Genomic DNA, 17555 nt, shown 5'->3' on the forward strand with positions numbered 1-17555 from the left:
GAACCAAACCTGTGGACTCCCAATGAGAGGTTGACCGCTCTACAGCTCGGCACCACAGCCGACTAGTAGGATCAGTAGAAAGATAGGCAGTGACCATAAGTACACTTTGTTCAAATCCAAGGACTTTTCTCACATGGTTTTCTGGCGTCCACATTCAGGGACATCACTTTGTGGGTTTTGTTATCACCATAGTTCATTCTGATTACCAGGAGTCCTCTGACAAAGAAATAAAAAATGGCATGTGAAACACGAGCTCGGGTCTCAAAAGGTTACAGAGTCTGTATCATGCAAACCAACTATTTGAGCTTTTAAGTGTTTCATAATGGAGCCTCAGAGATCACGTGATCTGATTTAAGGGTTGGAAAATGAGCTGCGAGAATTATGTATTCTTAAGTGTTCCAAAGGTAATAAATGATCCTATATATGGATATAGTTTACTCTGAAAGGCTTAAGAAAAAGCAGGCAATAGACCCTTAATGTTTCATGTTATCTTTTAAAGTACTCACGTATTTGTAGGAATCTAAAAAAGTCTGATCCGGTTTGACCTTTGAGAGCTTTCACTTCCTGTTGGCTGAATCTGCTTCACATCAGTGGGGTGGAATTCTGCAGATTCTGCTTTTCTGGACATCACTGGGATTTTATAAGATTTTAAATCAGACAAAAACTATTTTTGAAGTTTTTCATGAAAACTTTGATCTTCGAACAGCCAAATTCTTCCACCGTTTTCCAACAAAGAGCGTCCATTGTTCAGGAGGAGTGTTTCCTGTCTGAGACGAAGGTGGAACCTCACGCTGAACAATGTGAAGACAGAAGCAAAAACACAAACAGGACGTCAGCCTCATCCTGCTGGTTACTGACCTTAATGGAAGAGGGAGGAGCCAACAGTTTCCCCAACGCTCAGGTTTCTTCTGAGCGTCTCCAAATGGATGAGCGTGTCCTCTGATGGTTCGCCTCCTTTGCTTCTGCTCCTCAGGTGGCCACGGCGCCCCTTCGCTCGTCCGGCTTGTCTTCTCGCTCTACTGTGGAGAGCAGCTCCAAGCTGAGCCACAGAGGAACCATGGTCCAGGGCAGCTTTCACGCCTCAGAGATGCACAGCAGGAGCCGGCGCTCCAAGTCTCTGTGCCAGGAGAACCAGGGGATGGCGGCTCGACCGGAGAACGCCTCAGTCCACGTCACAGTGCCCCCTTTCGGAAGCATGAGGCGCAGCCTCAGCGGAACGCTGGCACAAGATGGGAGGTGCTGGCAGGAGGAGGAGCTGCCGTACCAGTACGCCTACAAGGGTCCGTCCCACCGCACCATCAGCCGGATCGCCAACAGACAGCAGCTCTACCAGCAGCAGCAGAACTCCACCTTGGGCCATGAGGGCTGGCTGGGGAACGGCAGGGGCCTTCACGGTGTGGGCGACGCCTGGGGGGGGCAGTGGCAGCAACAGAGCAGCAGGGCGAGTCAGATGACAGCCAGCCGGCAGTATGGACCGCTGCACCGGGCCCCCTCTCTGCGCTCCCTGAGGAGCGTGGGTAAAGGCGTGGACGTGATGGATGCGGCGTCGATCCACAGCAACGACCCGCTGGCAGAGTGAGTGACCCCCGGCTGGAAGCCGCTTTCACTCCGGTTCAGTTGGCGGGAACGCAGAAAGTGCTGACGTCATTGGCTGGCTTTGGTTTGTTTGACGGACAGTCCGTCTGCACTGACACTCCTGTTCGATCCACACTGTTTGACTGGTGCCAAAGTCCTGGTAAGCTCTCTCACCTGCCAAATAGAGCAGACTGAAACTTTGGTGCGAACCAAACTTGCCAATGCAAACACACCATGACATACTGACACCAGGCAGTCCAGAACCAACTGTGCTGGGTCACAATTGTTCCCAGTTCAATTCTCTCTTGGTCCAACCTGGACCAAGAGACCTATGGACCTACCATAGGTGGCAGTAAACACTCTTCTCATTGGTTCATCCATCTGACAGCTGGTGGAAGAAGAAGGGTTCGGTTTGGTTGTGGTTTTGCACTTTTAAAATGGGGAGTGTCACGTAGCTTTGTAGGATTCTTCCTGAGACCATTATAGCATGTATATCTGTACAGAACCAGTTCTGTAAACCTGAACTTTGGCACGGTTCAGATAACGGGGTCAGCTTGAGGGAAAGAGCGATCCCAGCAGTCGAACCGGACCGGTCCGGGCACAACACAGTGGGGAGCGGGACGCCGTGGATGGGAGCGGGACGCCATAGTCGAGACAAGGGACGCCATGGTGGGGAGAGGGACGCCATAGTCGGGAGCGGGACGCCATGGCGGCGATTCACGGCTTCACAAATCCAACATTGATCTGTGTCTGTGTGCAGAATGCACGGCCTGGACATGCCCACGGCTGTCAGGTATCTGTCTGAATCGGACTCCGCCCTCCACGTCCTGGGAGCTGCGTACATCCAACACCAGTGTTACCATAGCAACGAGGCTAAAAACCAGGTCAGTGCTGTAAATGACCACCCTTTTACTAAGCATTGTTGGCCTTGACCCTTTGATGCTTCAGCGCTGACGTGCCTTGACTTAACTGTAACTCACCGACCGTTTACGCCGTTAACGTAATTCCAACAGATTCTGAGGATGAGAAAAGACAATAAGTAAAATTTACATCGATCATTTTTTTACCCGTCCTGTCCAGCAGCTGATCAAGCAGATCAGAGCTGAGGGCCTCTTGTGTTGGACAGATTTTACAGTCACAACAGGGTTTATGGATCTTCAGACAGACTAGGTTTGAATCACTTTTCTACCCGAAAGTTTTGCATTTTGGTGCAAAGTTGATTTTCTCCGCTTCAAAATCCAACAGAATTTTGTTACCTGCGTAAAAACAGCCATAGAGTTACGATAGTTTGTGTGTTATTTGGCGTCACCGGCGACAGCTCTGGTGTTTAAAGGGTTAAAGTGTCTTTGTGTCATTGTTATGATGTTTAGCTGTATTTCCACTGTGAACCTGCTTTGGAGTTTAGTTTAAAGCTTCTTCAGTGTTTTTCTAAGGCTGTGGTCTTGTATCCCAAAATGTCATGGCGCAGAGTTCTTTTTTAAAGCTGCTGGTGTTGATCAGCTTTAGGTTCTTCATTACAGCGAACAGAACTTACTCTTTAAAGTCGTAGCGACGGTGAAGCGGATTCTTTAGGCGACTAACCTACGACCCGCTGAAACGCTCGTCTGCCCGCAGGTCAGAGCTCTGCAGGGCGTCCCCGCTCTGGTGCGCCTTTTCACCAGCGACAATCTGGAGGTTCAGCGCTACGCAACAGCCGCCACGAGGAACCTGATCTACGAGAACGTGGAGAACAAATCTGCTCTGATAGACGCCGGGGGGCTGAACCCTCTCGTAAGCGTCCTGAGTGAACCGGATGAGGAGCTTCGAAAAACCATCACAGGTCAGGGGTGCAGACGCTCCAGACTTTCAGTTTGGAACGTCTGGGATCCTCAGAAGAAAATGGCATTGTTGTGCGGTTTCAGGTGTCCTGTGGAACCTGTCCTCCAGAGACAGCCTGAAGGAGAAGCTGGCGGTGGAAGCTCTTCAGATGCTGACAGAGAAAGTCCTGGTTCCTCTGTGCAAGAGTCTTCCTCTGACTCCGTCTGAGAAAGACATCTTCAACAACACCACCGGCTGCCTCAGGTGACGCCAGCAGTCGAACTCAAATGTTTTGTTTCCGGTTATTCTGAGGGTGCGACCCTCTAACGCTAACGTTCGTCACCTTTATCCCATCAAACAAACAGACATACAGTTTTGGCACCTGTTTCCATCTGAACTCAATCATGAGCTTCTTTCTAATTTCTCATGTTCTGCATGATCATGTGACCACAGTCCAGAGGGGTGAGGCAGGAAATCTACTCGAAAGGAGAAATCAAACCAACGAACAGCCTTCGATGTGGTGAAAACTTTTTCATTGGCATCAGCGCAAGGAGCTGTTAAGCTATGTTCACACTGGGCTTGTTATGCGTGTTCAAGAACACGCTAAACTCAGTTCTTGAACACGCTTTAAGCATACGGTGTTCACACTGGACTGTTGCTACACAATACAGTTGGAATATGGAAGCGATTTTGTAGCATAATTCAAAATAAAGGCTGCACGGTGGCTCAGTGGTTAGCACTCTTGCCTCAAAGCAAGAAGGGTTCAAGTCCCGGCTGGAGGACATGAACAGAACATCAATGGGGGACCTTTCTGTGTGGAGTTTGCATGTTCTCCCCGTGTATGTGTGGGTTCTCTCCGGGATCTCCGGCTTCCTCTCACCGTCCAAAAACATGCTCCATAGGTTAATTGGTTAATCTAAATTGTCCCTAGGTGTGAGTGTGAGAGTGAAGACATTCTACCCTGTGACAGACTGGCGACCAGTCCAGGGCGTCCCCTGCCTTCGCTCACAAGTGGCCGTGATAGGCTCCAGCAACCCCGTGACCCCGAAAGGGATAAAACGGAATAGAAAATGAATGACAAAAAAAAATGAATGAATTAATTTAAAATAAAAGTCAAAATCAGAAAGTTTTTCATTTTCAAAATGAAGCTGCATTTGTTGACTCAAAATGAAAAAGAAAAAGCAATCCGTCAAAATGTTAATCATTTTCTTCTTCAATACTGCTTATTCTGTCACTTAATTAAAATGCTAATGAAAATGTTATTTGACATTTTCATTTTCAAATAGTTCTCTGGTAAATGTGTAGCAGAATTCATTTAGAAATGTCTCATTTGAAAGAATAAAATGGATGAACAGAAATGCTTTTTCATTTTCAAAATGTAACTTCATCAAATAACTCAAAAACAAAATGAAAAAGCAATACTTGAAAATACTTTTTCATTTGTACTTAAAAACCGCGCATTCTGTGTCATAATTAAGATGAAAATGCAAAGAGAGGATTGCATTTTCATTTTCACATCCACCCTGTGAATAGTGTTGCATAATTCAATCCCACTTAGCATTTCCGGACAGGAGGCGGGGCGATGACGTCATTGCTATCTCCGTCTGTTGATTGGAAGAGTCTTAGTGCCAAATGTCAAATTGGTGTAAATCTGGTGAATTTGGCTCCAGACTTTTTCTTTCACAGCTCGATTCCCATTATGAAAGACTTGGTGTCACAAACTATAATCCTTAATTCCTCCATCATGATCCATTTTTAAACGGCGGGCACTTCCATGGATGGAAAGGACGCCATCCAAACGTCACCACCAAATGCAGGTCCCTGATTGGTCCTCTGGTTTAACTTTCAGCTCGCCTTCAATGGCTGCTCCTTTTGCACGAAAATGGACTTAAAGCTCTGCGTAACGATGCAGGGACTCAAGTTTTGAGCGTGGAATCCCAAAATGAGCATGTACGTGCATTTTCATAGACCTTTTTATCTGAAGTTTTCCCTTGAACGGCGTTTCTAAGCCCGTGGGAACGTAGCGTCAGGATGTCAGATGTGTGTTTTTTTTTAATCCCTTGATGAATTATTGAAACTTCAGCGATCAGCTGCTGAGGTCAGTGCCGATGGTTCACCTTACAGCCTCATTACTTATCAGCACTCCTAAACTATGGGTCAGTGAACTCGTCTTTGATGAACCAAACCTGAATCTAAGGAACCAAACGCCTCGTCGCTCCGTCAGCTGACCAAACATGTCTTTGGTTCTTAGGACTCTTTTAAATGACTGACTGTAGTTATCAGAGAGTGTTTACATTGATCTGTTGATGTGTTTCTAATACGTTTGACATAAAGTGACTAAACTGAACTGCATGGCGTTGAAGTGGTTCTTCTGCTGCGATGTGACGATGACCCAGCAGTCGTTCCACCTCGTTGCTTGCTGTACTTTCTGTTTTAGGCAGCGAGTGTTAAACAGATACGTGCTTATCGCTGGTTTGCGTGTGTGTGTGTGTGTGTGTGTGGGTGTGTGTGTGTGTGTGTGTGTGTGCACATGTGTTCAGGAACTTGAGCTCAGTGAACGAGAGAACGCGGCGGAAGATGAGATCCATGCAGGGCCTGGTGGACTCTCTGGTCTGCTACATCCAGCATGAAGAAAGAGGAGACGACAAGGTGAGACGGTGAATTATGCAGCAGATGGGAAATGAGGCCTGAGCTCCAAGTCGCCCTCATTATTCGTGCTCACGCTGAAAATCAATACAAGAGCAGATGTCTGCAGGTCCTCCTCCAGAGACCCAGCTGTCCCGGGACGCCTGAACGCCTCCACAGCTGTGAAGCTCGTCCGACTAAACAGAAACCTGCAGAAACCTGTTTTTATTACTGATATTCATTACAAACACGATTTTCAAAAGGTTCAAGTTTGTCACTGCCTGAGTGAGCACAGAACTACACACCTTAGTTTTCGTTCTGTTGAATTCTCCCACATTTAGGGATTCTGTTGCCATGGTAACCATGCACAGTATCCGATGAATGGAATGGATTTGTAGATTATGAAAACAGGAAGAAGTACTGTTGACGCGACCTGCAATGTTTGACACTCAGCATTAGGGGGTTTAAACCACCAAAGGGTTTTTTTCCACAGCCAGGTGTTTCACTAACTAACGGACTTTACCTTTACGGTTAAAAACATCAGCAGGTAACTTTGTTTTCTGCTATTTTCTTAGTTTGCTTTAATAATAATAATAATAATCCTATTGACACAAAGCAGTAATTTGGGATTTGGATCAACATGTGGGCGTGTCCTAGTGATGGTTGCTAAGGAACTTTTCAAAATAACTTTGACGTAGGGAAGTTCAAATCCCAGCAAATATTTGTTAGACCCAGACAAACAGTCAAGATAAAAACTGAAAGGTTTCTATGGACCGTCACCTTCATGGATGCTGTTATTTTCTAAACACAAATGTGTTTTATTTAGAGAACTGTTACAGGAACACGATGAGACGGTCCTTGAATGCGCTCCTCAGCGATGCCTTCGTGGCTCTGTGGCATCCTTGGAAATTGAAGATCTGTTGTTTCTGTGATGTCCCTGTCGGCTGGGACAAGTTCCTTTTCTGCTGAGCTCAGCTGCGGTTGGAAGATATGAAAATATTTGGGTGAAACTCAAACTGGAGCTGCGGTGATCATGAACACAGAGCTTCTGTTAAACATTAACGCCTCCAGGAACAGGCTGGAAGAAGCAGCACATTATCACAGTCTGGTTACAGGATGGAGATTAACGTTGACTGGAGATAAACCTCTTTCTTTGCATGAGTCAGAACTTCATGTTGGGGAAGACTCTGGTTGAGTTTTCCTGCAGGGAAACCTGCCTTTTTGTTTAAAACGATCCGACAGGTGAGCACGGACAGGCGGGATCTGACCTGCTGTCCTGTTGCTTCTCTCTCAGGGTTTGGAGAATTCCTTGTGCGTGATGAGAAACCTGTCCTATCAGCTGTACGCGGAGCTGCCCCCCTCCGTGCAGCTCCACCTGGAGGGGCCGTCCAGAGCGTCGTCTTCCAGGGAGGCGGACGCCATCGGCTGCTTCCCTCTTTACAGCAAAAAGTCCCATCAGGTGAAACAGACCTCTGTCTGTTTCAGGCTGTGACTTTGAATGGATGAAGACTGATGAAGACTCTCTCTCTCTCCACAGCAGCGACATCCGATCATCCCCACGCTGCCCCACCCCAAAGGGACTGAGTGGCTCTGGCACCCCAGGGTGGTGGGGCTGTACGGGCGGGTTCTGCAGAACAGCGACAGCAGCTCCACGAGTCTCGAAGCCGCCGTGGGATCCCTGCAGAACATCACGACAGGGGAGGGCCGGGTAAGAGCCAGCCGAAGACCCCGCCCCCTGGGGTCGGACCCACACAGGCTGACCCCTGTTCCTCCTCTCAGTGGCCCGCAGTCCTGAGTGCAGTGGTTCTGGAGCAGGAGCGCATGCTGCCCACCCTCCTGGACCTGCTGGACAGCAGCAGTGATCCGCTGATCCGGGTTCTGACCGGACTGCTGAGGAACCTGAGCAGACACTGCAGAGACAAAGAGGCCATGGGTGAGTCTGGGCTGCAGGAAACGGACTTTCAAAGGGAACCGTGACCGGCCTGATACTGTGTGTGTGTGATCATATTTTACTTAAGCCCCCCCAGTAAGGGGCGAGTTTCATAACAACCACATCCTTTTCTCCATACCTGAGGCTGATTAGTGCGTGTGGACGTGTTCATTGAAGTCATTTTCACAGCAACCATGGTTTTCACAGGACCCCCCCTAATATTCAACAACACCCCCCCCCTAAAACATGATCACCGTCCTCCACTGAGGATGTGAGGTCCCTTGTAAAGACTCCTGACTGTGTTGTCACAGCCGGATAGAACTGAGACTTTTTCTCTGGGTTCTTGGGAGTTTGACTTCAGAAAGTTTTGGATTGGATTGATCGGATGTGGTTCTCCTAGAACGAAGAAAAAAAGATTTTTTTTTTACCATTAAGACATTTTTTACAGCCGTGTCTTCAGCGGAATCTGGTTGAAGAAGGATCTGTTCTTCTTTAGGGCCTCAGGCCAGTTAATGGGCTCTCGTCTTAGTCTTACAATTCAGCTTCAGACGACGACATTCAATGAAACGGTGCCGACTTTTGCTTAGCCCTTTACCGCCGGAGCTTTAGCTGCTGTGTTTAAGTAAGGGACGACGATTAATGGACGACACAGAGGCGTGAACCGTCCAACACGAAGCGCAGGGCGGTTGCTTCCGTGAAGTCCATTCATTTCCGATGACGCCTCGAAGGGCATTAACCCCCTTAAACCATGGTCACTTACAAAATAAATAAACATTCAATCAAATATTCGTACTTTAACCGTGTTATTTTGGTTGTTTAAATCGTTTTCACAAGAAGCAGACAATTTCATAGATAGTCTAATGCGTTGTCATGGTAACAGCTGCCGATCCTGCACCGACCTCGCTCTGCCGCATCAGGGGAAAGTGGTTTATCTGCTAAACGTCATGTTGAGAGATGCAAAGCATCAGTTCAGGGAGAAAGTTCACCTGAACTGTTTTTGTCCAGATGATGAAGCTAAAGTTTGTTTCCTTGATGGTTTTGAAATACCCACCAATAACTCTGATCAATAACTATATAGAAAAGCAGATGTGCAACACTTTACGTTGGTGATGTGTTGCATATCGGTGCAAAGTTTAATGAAGAGCCTCTTTCCACTGCAACAGAATCACCTGATTCATGTTGACGGCATAACCGGAGGAATTCAATTCAATTCAATTCAGTTTTATTGGAATAGCCCAAATTCACAACAACAGTCGTCTCAATGGGCTTCGTACCGGTAATTTTAAGGTAAACATACAATCAAAAAGGATCATAAATGCATAGAATTCAAAAATAATACTAAACTTGAACTAAACAGACTAAACTAAACTGGCATCTCTGGCCTTAGACCCTCCTTCATGAGTTACAGTAAAACCAAAAGCCTGTTGATGACAGTCGCCGCCAACATCTCCGGTGTTATATTATTATAGAATGTAGCCCCATTGATGTCAACTTTGCGTGGTTGCTATGGCGACATTAAACCTCTCTGATGTCTGTTCTGGTTCTGATGAGTTCTACAGTTGATGTGATCAAACCTGCGATTGATTCTCAGCAAAAATAGAAATGGTCTGTTTCTTTCTGCTGGTCCTGACAGCTAAAACGGTGGTGAGCGTCTTGGTGTCCAAGTTGCCCAGCGACAGTCTCCAGAAGACGCCCTCCAGTGAGGTGGTGGTCAACCTCTGCGGGGCGCTCAATCATCTGGTCACGTGCAGCTCCGCTGCAGCTCGAGACGTCGCCCTCAGCAACGGCCTCCCCAAGCTGGTGGGGATCAAGACCTCCCACGATAACAGGTGCAGCTCGGTGGTTTGGTCCCGCTCTGTTCCTCCGTGGTCTTTGTCCACGTTTGACGCCGCGGAGGACTTTGACTCAGAGGCTGATGGTTTCTAACGGCTGACGGTTTCTGCTTTAGCGCCGGGAGCCTGAAAGCTGCCAGAGCAGCCTCCACTGTTCTCTGCAACATGTTCCAGTACAACAAGCTGCACCGCGACTACAAACTGGTGAGAGTCCTTCCACAATGTTTTAGCATCAATCCTATGGTAGAGTGTCCACCCTGTGACTGAAAGGTTGTGAGTTCAAATCCAGGCCGAGTCATACCAAAGACTCTAAAAATGGGACCCAACGCCTCCTTGCTTGACACTCAGCATTAAAGGCTTGGATTGGGGGGGTTAAACCACCAAATGGTTCCTGAGCGCAGCTGTGTCTGCAGCTCACCGCTCCCCCAGGGGAGGGGTCAAATGTGGAGAACAAATGTCACACACCTAGCTGTGGATCCGTCTTCTGCAGCTTCTGGAGGGTTGTTGTTGTATTTCTGGCACTTTCTGGAACACGTGAGGAAACCACACGTCCACCAGCATGCAGGAGATGGACCATAAAGCTCAGGTGTTTCACTTACCTGAAAAAAACAGCGTCTATGAAAGGATCGGCTGATGCAGCCGCTTTTGGAATTGCTGTCATGCAGATGCTAGCTTGATAAATGACTGTTTCACTGTCACAGTATCCAGATGACGACTGTTTTCCATTCAATTCGATTCATTTTATTTGTATAGCCCATAATCATAACAACAGTCGTCTCGATGGGCTTTGTGCCAATAATTATAGGATAAACATAATTGTAGGATAAACATAAAATCAAAAGGATCATGGATACATAGAATTCAACAGGAAAAATCTAACTAAACAAACTAAACTAAACTGGACATCCCTGCCCTTGGACCCCCCTTTGTGGTAAGGATCCAATAGGGCAGGGAAGAGGGGCGGGGCTTTTTGAAGTCTGATCAGTTTGGTCTTCTCTTGAAGGTGGGCTGGTCCTGGTCTTGGTTCCTCATGATTGCAGGTTTTTCTCCTGCATCGCTCCAGAACTCAGCAGAACCGGCTCACTGGGCTTCTGCTCAGACGGGACGGTTCTGCTTTCACCGCATGTTTCAAACATTCAGATATTCAGACGGAGAACGAATCCCACGTGTGGGACCAGCTGCACGCTGAAAGAGAAGGTCTTCTGAATGCTGACGGCCTCCGTTTGGGAGTGCGTGGGCGGAGCGGCCTCCAGACATCTCTCATGCTCTCTGTGACACAACAGCTGGAAGCTGCTTCCTCCTCACACTACAATGAGTCGGTTTTTGGTGGAATGACGGGTCTCAAATCCAGGCAGGAGGTCCAGTTAAAGTCAAAGTTCTGCTGAAGTGTCGGAAGAGACAATGCATTAAACTGACAGAGATGGAGAAAAACACGTGGACGGGTTGTTCTTGTGTTCCAAACCACCAGACGTTTCCAGTAGACGCTTCTCTGCTTTGCATCTGCTTTTTGTCTCACTTGACCTTTGCTTCCTGTCACCCCCCCCTCGGCCTGGACTTTGTTAGCCTCCAGTCAGGCGTATCAGTGGAGGGAGACTCCTCTCACAAATGCACAATTCCCTATGGAGTTCTGATAATTGTGTTCATTAAAGTGCAGTTTAGTGTTTAAACTTATTTTTAAAGGTCAAAGGTCGTTCATGAACATCAATCATATCAATGTTAACATTGGAGCTAACGTGCATTTCCTGTCCTCAAAGATGCTAAAGACGGAGTCTCTGTCCTGCTATAAGCTGGGTCTTCCGGATGGACCGGGCTGAAGGTCCAGAGAAAACCTCTTCCTGGTTCTGGTTCTGGTGTCTCCGACTCAGGGCGAGCTCTCCGTTCCTGTAGCGTTCTTGGCACGACCACAGCAGCAACATAGGAGGAAACGAGGAGTTACTCTGAGAAAAGACTTTTGCAAGTTCATGTCAACCCGGTGGTGCAGTGGTCACTTCAGAACAAGAGGGCCCTGGTTCAAATCCCAGCTGCTAGTATGGGTGGAGTTTGCATGTTCTGCTCGTGCATGTGTGGGTTTTCTCCGGGAACTCCGGCTTCCTTCCACCATCCAAGAACATCTGCAGAGGTGGAGGGGTGAACCTGAATGGTCCCTAGGTGTGGGTGGTTGTTTGGCCCCGCTACAAACTGGCAATCTTTACAGGGTTAGTATAGGCTCCAGCAACCCTGTTGGGTTAGGAAGACAGATACATGAATGGATGGATGCCAGTCAGACAATACTGTTTCTCTCTGAAATGTGCTCAAATCTCTCCTATACAGTGGAGGGAATAATTATTGATCCTTTCCTGATTTTGTAGGTTTGCCCCCTAAAGAGAAACTGACAGTCGGTTCATTTGAACAGAGATAGAAAATCAAGAAATCCACTTTAAAGAATTGATGAACACGGATTTGCATTTCATTGAGGAAAATAAGTATTTGATCCTCTTGCCAGGAAGACTTTGTACTTTGTGGTAAAACCCGTATTAGCAGCACGGGTCAGAGGTGTGTTGTTGGTGATGAGCAGGTTTCTGCACTGGACTTCTGATCCACTCCTCTTTAGAAACGACTCTAAATCGTTGAGATTTGGTGGCTGTTGCTCAGCAGCTCTGATCTTCAGCTCTCTCCAAAGGGGCAGAAGCTCCATGACGTTGATCTGCTGCTTCATCTTCAGACGTTCCTTGGTTGTCTTGGCTGAATGTTTGGGTTCATTGTCCTGCTGGACGACCCATCCATGACCCATTGAAGCCTCTCGGCTAAAGGAGGAAGGAGGTTCTCACTCAGGATTTGACGGAATATGGCTCCGCCCATCCTCCCATCCATGTGAAGTAGCCCTGTGCAGAAGAACACCCCTAAAAGCATAATGTTCCCCCTCCTCAGGGGAAAACGATGGTCCCATTTCATTGTCTGTGTCTTTGGATCTGAAAGCGCTTGGATGGATCCATGTTTGTTGCAGAGCTCCTCTCAAAGCCCTGTGGTTGTCTTTTTTGTCTTCAACAGAGAGGATTCACCAGACGAGACTTCACCGACGGGGCCTTCTAGATGTCTGTTTGCTCTCAGTGCAATTCCAGCAACAACCCCCCCCCCCCCCCATGCTGTTTTCATGATAGTATTGAACAGACTTTCAGACTGATCCACTCAAGAGCCTTCTAACAAACTGAAAGGGTCATTCTGCACCTCCCATCTTCCAGCTGTGATGAGGAGGTGTCCTGCAAAGAGCTGACGAGGAGTTCTGGAAGTCGCTGAGGCTTCTTCTGGTCTTGGATTCACAGATTTCCTCACAGAAGAAGGAGCAACGCAGAAGCAGAACAAGAAGTGTCTTCAAAAAGTCCTGAGTGGGATTGTTGGGATTGAATGCAGCTCTTTTTGTAGTCAAAGCAGCAGTTTCTAGAGTAGATGTTGAAAGTCTTTCTGAGAAGTTGTGAAGTTTGTTCAGCTGTTTAACCTCTTCTGTAGTAAAGTCAGAGCTGTGGCTTTTGTATCCTTCCTGGAAAGCTGCATCTCCTCTTCATCCTGATAAAAGTCTAACAAAAACTATTTCCTGTTCTTCATTTCAGCTCAGAGGAGATCTGAGCTGCACCATGAAAGGAGGAACGGCAGACTAATAAATAAAGACTCCAGTCCTAATCTTTGACAAAGTTAACAATGTAAGGATGTTAGAGTGCTGCAACCTTCAGACCTGGAGGTTATCTGAGAGGAGATGCTGCAGACCAGCTGGAGCCTAAAGGTGAAGGCAGAGAGCCTGAATCATCCACGTCTGCTGATGTTCAGCACAGGCAGAAGAATCATGAAAACACTCATTTCTCTGCAAACGGCAAACATGACGGCTGACATCAGCAGCACCATCTGTTCCTCAGGTTTCTGCTGTAGAGCCTCTGGAGACGAGCGCCACGCTTCCTAAAGATGCCGTGGTCATCTGAGGTCCATGAAGGTTCATTCATCCAGGTGACCTCGTCTGAAACTGGAGTCGTGACATCTGAACTTAAAATCCTCTGTCTTGATGAGAAAAGAAGACTTTAAGTCCAGAAGATCCTCTAATGTTTCTGCATTTAACAGAGTTATTAAACAAAGCTTTGCTGCCCTCTGGTGGTAACTTTGACAACATTCTCAAACAATTAACTTGTAGCTTTATATATGGAAGGTTTTATTTTTTTTAAACGAACATCTTCAACGACTAATGTGTTTGATGATGTCATTGTTTCAAGAATTTATTTTTTAATGTGATGTTTTAATTGAGGTGTCTAATGACAGAAAAAGGCTAATTAACTTCATTTAATTTAGGGTTACCCTATGTATTTTTACTATCAAATGTCAACCGAATAATTGAACATTTACATAAAATGGTTTATATGAATATTAATTATTTTTTGAATAAATAAAAAAAAGGTTATCAGTTCCCACATGGGGAGGAGCCAAAGCAAGCTCAGGTAAGTGAGGAACATTTCTTTTAGAGCTGTTAGGGAGTAGCAGGAACGCTAGTTACAAGCTATTCTGTGTTCTAGTTTGAATCAAAGAAGATCCTCCAGCTCAGAGAAAAACATCAGGTTTTAGTAAATCAGCTATTTTCCTTTTTTCATTCAAGAGTCTGTCTGTCTGTCCAGAGTTTGTGATGTCAGGAGGGATCCAACATGGCCGCCAAAACGGGAAGTATTGTCAACAAACGCGAACGAAGAGAAAACGCTCCATCTTTAGGTCAACGCAGGTCTTCAGTTTAACACCAGAGCTTCCAAACACATGATGGTAAACTGGTTTGTGAAGAGAACGCATCCCGCTTTCTGATTGTGGGGTAAGTGTAGGGAAGAAATGAGACATTTTTACTTCAACTCAGTGATTTAAGTGTTTACACTGTTTCCTTTCAGTCGTTTATGTCATTGTGTGTTTCTGATTTAGTTAGTTAGCAGAGCAGTCATTCTGTTTCTCAGCTGAACTGGCTTATATAATACAATGTAATACTTACAAGCACCTGTGATGATATATTTAATTCAATTGGATGCGAATTTGGGAAAGCATTATTTGCAGATGATGGAGCCTTGTGGAAGAGGGGAAGGAATATTCGTTATGTGGAGAGAAAGATACAAGACGCCATTACGGAGGTGGAAAACTGGTCCTATGACTGGGGATTCAAATTTTCAGTGACTAAAACAAAATGCATGGTTTTTACCAGGAATCGTGGAACTGTTTTGAACTTAAGGTTACATGGAGAAGAAATGGACCAAGTGCATAGTTTTAGGTATCTGGGTGTCGTATTGGATACAAAATTGAAATGGAGAGAGAACATTGATAGTATAGTAGGGAGATGTAAGAAAGTCATAAATATAATGAGATGCTTGAAAGGGACTGGGGAGCTAGTGCACAGGCTTTAAAACAAATATATGTTACAATGATTAGTTCATTCACAGATTATGGTATTATTGTTTACAATACAGCGTGCATAACGCTGTTACATAAGGTAGAGGTCATCCAAAATCAGGCTTTGAGAATATGCACTGGGGCTATGAGGTCAACTCCTGCTGTGTCATTACAAGTGGAAATGGGGGATCTACCATTGAAACTAAGAATTAAACAGCTGATGCTTAATTATTGGGTGAAAACACAGGGTTGTGTAGGTGTAGAGAACATGGTTAGGAGGGCTATTGATCCTTGTTGGGAAAGTGATAATGGGAAAAACGAAAGTGCTGCTTGGAAATTAGCTAGGTTAGTGAGAAAAGCAAATATTCATGGTAAAACCGTAGTTAAGACGTTTTTGTACCCAACCACTCCTTTCTGGGTTTTTACAACCGTACAAGTGGATTTGTATCTCCATAGAACAATGGAGGATAGAAAAGGGAAGGGAAACTGGGATGAGATAACAGCAGACAGATTAGACACAGTCCATGCTTCATTTATTCCCATATGTACAGATGGATCTAAAGACCCAGAAACAATGAGAACTGGTTTTTCTTTTTGTATCCCTACATTGGACAAATATGTTGGAATTAAGACGTCAAAGGATCTTTCCGTTTTTGCAGTTGAAATGTTGGCAATATCATATAGTTTACACTGGTTAGAACAGAATTGGAGATGGTATAATTTGTTCAGATTCGTTGTCAGCTTTGATATCTTTGAAGTCTTACTATTCTGAGAGCAGATCAGATATATTATATGAAATTTATGAGAGTTTGTTCAGAGGAGCCGGTTTAGCTCGTGCTAGTTTGCAGCGCCTTTAATCTGTGAAACCAGGGTTCAACTCTGGGCTGCTCCCTGTTCCCTTCTCTACTTCTGTGCCGGTCCCAAGCCCGGTTGGTTTTAGAGGGTTGCGTCAGGAAGGGCATCCGGCGTAAAAAGAAACATTGCCAAGTTTACCATGCGACTCGTTCGCTGTGGCGACCCCTGATGGGAAAAGCTGAAAGAGAAAGGAGAAGAAGATGAGAGTTTGTTCAGGTTGGCAAATTTGAAAATAAACATTTGATTTATGTGGGTACCAGCACATAGGGGGGTGGAGGGGAATGAAATGGCTGATTTCCTGGCAAAAAGGGCATTGAAACGGGGAATGGAGATAGAAATTCCATTAGGTAGAATGGAAATTAGGGCAATTATTAAGAGGCGTATTATGGAAGAATGGCAGACACAATGGGAAAGGGAGAGGAAAGGTCGACATTTATTTAGTATTCAGGACAAAGTAGGGAGAGGTATGAATGTCAGAGTAAACACTAGAGATCACAGCATAATATCAAAGTTGAGGATGGGACACACTGGTTTAAATAATACATTACATCTGATAGGGAACCATCCAACTGGTTTGTGTGAGTGGAGCATGTTCTATGTCAGTGTGAACTGTATAGGGAGGAAAGACGACAACTGGAAAGTAGGGTACGGATGATAGAGGGTGAACAACTGACTTTAAAGAAGCTGCTGGGAGGGGAGGAGAATTTAAATGGTGTAATTATAGGTTTTTTGAAAAGAATTAGGTTATTGAGGAGAATTTAGTTTTTTTTTTGTTTCCCCCCCTCTTGTTAGTTAAATTTGGGTAGGTAATCCTCACTCTGACCCACACTCCAACACAGTAGGTGGCGGTAATGCACCTTGACGTTGTTGCCTCCTGCCAATACACCTGTGGGGGGCAGAATTACACCCACCGATATGCGGCCAGCTGGAAAGCATTGGAAGAAGAGAGAGCGTATCCCGCTTTGACTGCTGCCTCCGCCCGCATCAGGTAAGCTCAGAGGAGGAGAACAGATATTCAGCAGGTTAGTATTATAAAGGTTTCCTTCAATATTTCTCTGATAGGAATCTGCTTTAGACTGTCATCGTTGTGTTGATGCAGGTGGATAACTGTCATTTAAATTAACGGCTAGAAACTTTTTAGGCGGGTAGTTAGCTTAGCCTGAAGTCGGTGGAAATGACGTCATCGATTTCGAAAGTCTAAATCTATTTGATATGATCGTTTTATGACGACTATGTTTAAATCCACTATGTTCTGAAGATGAAAATGTTGATAGTTTATTAAAAAAATAAATTCAAATACTTCCCCCCCCAAAAATGTTTAAACGCAATGCATTGTGGTCTATAATCGCCAATTTACTTAGCATCGATGCATGCGGGGTTTTCGCAGAGACTTCTGGGACATTTCTAGGCCAACTCCAATGGGTTATATCACTAGAGGAGACGCGCCCGCTTTAGAAGCCTGGCCGACGGTGGCGGAGCGCGACGCCATCTTGGTGAGGTCGACGACGCCCACATGACATTGATTTCTATTGCTTTTAGTGGTGTCTAAGTATCTTTTATATACT

At 45.8% G+C, this 17555-nt stretch overlaps 1 protein-coding gene across 4 annotated transcripts in view; it reads left to right on the top strand.

The window, feature by feature from the left end:
• Window positions 1-13323, top strand: part of pkp3b (plakophilin 3b) — a 34316-nt gene extending 20993 nt beyond the window's left edge. For 2 of the 4 annotated variants that reach the window (XM_078944713.1, XM_078944714.1), the window contains 11 exons: window positions 974-1575; window positions 2336-2459; window positions 3190-3394; window positions 3477-3636; window positions 5913-6021; window positions 7292-7456; window positions 7535-7705; window positions 7777-7930; window positions 9561-9756; window positions 9876-9963; window positions 12419-12597. In XM_078944713.1, coding sequence (XP_078800839.1) covers window positions 974-1575; window positions 2336-2459; window positions 3190-3394; window positions 3477-3636; window positions 5913-6021; window positions 7292-7456; window positions 7535-7705; window positions 7777-7930; window positions 9561-9756; window positions 9876-9963; window positions 12419-12484 — 2040 coding nt within the window. In that variant the 3' untranslated portion in view covers window positions 12485-12597. Of the gene's footprint in view, window positions 1-973; window positions 1576-2335; window positions 2460-3189; window positions 3395-3476; window positions 3637-5912; window positions 6022-7291; window positions 7457-7534; window positions 7706-7776; window positions 7931-9560; window positions 9757-9875; window positions 9964-12418; window positions 12598-12786 lie in introns of those variants that run through there. The other 2 variants (XM_020701050.3, XM_078944715.1) reach the window with 2 other exon arrangements.
• Window positions 13324-17555: the final 4232 nt, after the last annotated feature.

This window comes from Oryzias latipes, chromosome 3 (assembly GCF_053564925.1).
Source record: "Oryzias latipes strain Hd-rR chromosome 3, Olatipes_Hd-rR_3.1".
Classification (NCBI taxonomy): Eukaryota; Metazoa; Chordata; class Actinopteri; order Beloniformes; family Adrianichthyidae; genus Oryzias; species Oryzias latipes.